Source organism: Lipotes vexillifer, unplaced genomic scaffold (assembly GCF_000442215.2).
Source record: "Lipotes vexillifer unplaced genomic scaffold, Lipotes_vexillifer_v1.1 scaffold194, whole genome shotgun sequence".
NCBI classification, from domain to species: domain Eukaryota; kingdom Metazoa; phylum Chordata; class Mammalia; order Artiodactyla; family Lipotidae; genus Lipotes; species Lipotes vexillifer.
Genome location: NW_006771758.1, coordinates 1,665,281 through 1,666,788, shown reverse-complemented (window position 1 = coordinate 1,666,788; position 1,508 = coordinate 1,665,281). Strand labels below are relative to the sequence as shown.

General features: G+C 51.9%; 1 protein-coding gene across 1 annotated transcript in view; it reads right to left on the bottom strand.

Annotated features, from left to right (window-relative positions):
• Positions 1 to 1,322, bottom strand: part of ADAM19 (ADAM metallopeptidase domain 19) — an 85,623-nt gene extending 84,301 nt beyond the window's left edge. Inside the window, 1 exon segment of the mRNA XM_007447122.1 lies at positions 1,256 to 1,322. Coding sequence (XP_007447184.1) covers positions 1,256 to 1,322 — 67 coding nt within the window.
• Between the last annotated feature and the right edge of the window lie 186 nt (positions 1,323 to 1,508).

Sequence of the window (1,508 nt, the reverse complement as noted above, 5' to 3'; positions counted from 1 at the left end):
GGGCTTCCCTGGTGGCGCAGCGGTTGAGAGTCCGCCTGCCGATGCAGGGGACACGGGTTCGAGCCCCGGTCTGGGAAGATCCCGCATGCCACGGAGCAACTGGGCCCGTGAGCCACAACTACTGAGCCTGCGCGTCTGGAGCCTGTGCTCCCCAAGAAGAGAGGCCGCGATAGTGAGAGGCCCGCGCACCGCGATGAAGAGTGGCCCCCCGCTCGCCTCAACTAGAGAAAGCCCTCGCACAGAAACGAAGACACAACACAGCCAAAATAAATAAAGAAATTAAAAACAAACAAACAAACCAAAAAAAAAAACACTTTAAAAAAAAAAAAGAAAAATTGTTCAAACCTTGGAAATAAGGCAAAAAGAGCAAGCAGGAGGTCCTTTCAATGTCACATTTGGAGCATTGTTTAACATATTAGTGAATTATCTAGAGGAATGTACCTTTGTTTGACTTTTTTGTTTCCTATTAATTAAAGGCTATACTCTGTGAAGTTATCTGTTAACTGTAGCTTTCAGTCTGGTAGAGATGCAAATGACTTCAGTATAGTAGAAAGATAACTAAGAATTATGGTTGTTTGGCCCCATGGAGCATTGACCACTTGTGTATCTGTCCCAGCACAGGATTTCAACATTCTTTCTCCAATGCTTGTATCACTCCTGTTCCTCTAATGCTTTGAACTAGCTTTACCATTCTATTCACTGCCTCATTAATGAATCAAATCAATCTTTGCCAACCTTTCATCCTATATTTGTATGAGAGTCATGTTTTTAACTTTTTGAAAATTATACTTCTGCGATTTCTTGAAGGAATTTATAGTCACTGAAACCATGTTTTTTGGAGAATGTAACGATGTGGCAAATGCTCATAATGTGAAGTGGCATATGCAAGACACAAAACTGTACCTATGGTATGGCTCCAATTTTATCAAAATATATTTATAGGCACACACACAAAGACTGGAGAAAAGAGGAGAGACTAGGAAGGCATTGGAAAGAAAAGCCAAAAGCAGAAAAACCGAGGAAAAGGAGAGAGAGGGAGGCAAGCCAGGGAGGGACCGACTGTTTTCTGCCTGCTCCGGGTCTCCCGCATCTCCACCACCTCCCCTGGCGCACAACGTGGGAACAAAGCCGGGGCTCCCGGCTTGGGGGCCGGCGGAGGCGCTGCCCCGAGGAGTTGCGGGGGGCGACTCCCAGCTCCCCAGGTCCCCCAACCCACCCACCTCCAAAGCCCCCCGTCCCCCGCCCCGCTACTTACTTCTGGTCCACCCCGGCAGGGCGAGCGCCAGCAGGCAGAGCTGGGCAGCGCCCACGCCCCGGGGCATGGTGGCAGCTGGCCCCTCGCGCACTCTGCGTTCACCAGCACGCGGCCATGCCAGCACCCTAACCAGGCCGCGGCGCTTCTGGAACCCACGGTCGCCCAGCAGCTCCCAGCCCTGCTCCCAGCCATTGGCCGGGACGCTCCGCCCCCGGCTCCGCGGAGGAGGGGCGGGAGGAGCCAGGGGCGGAGC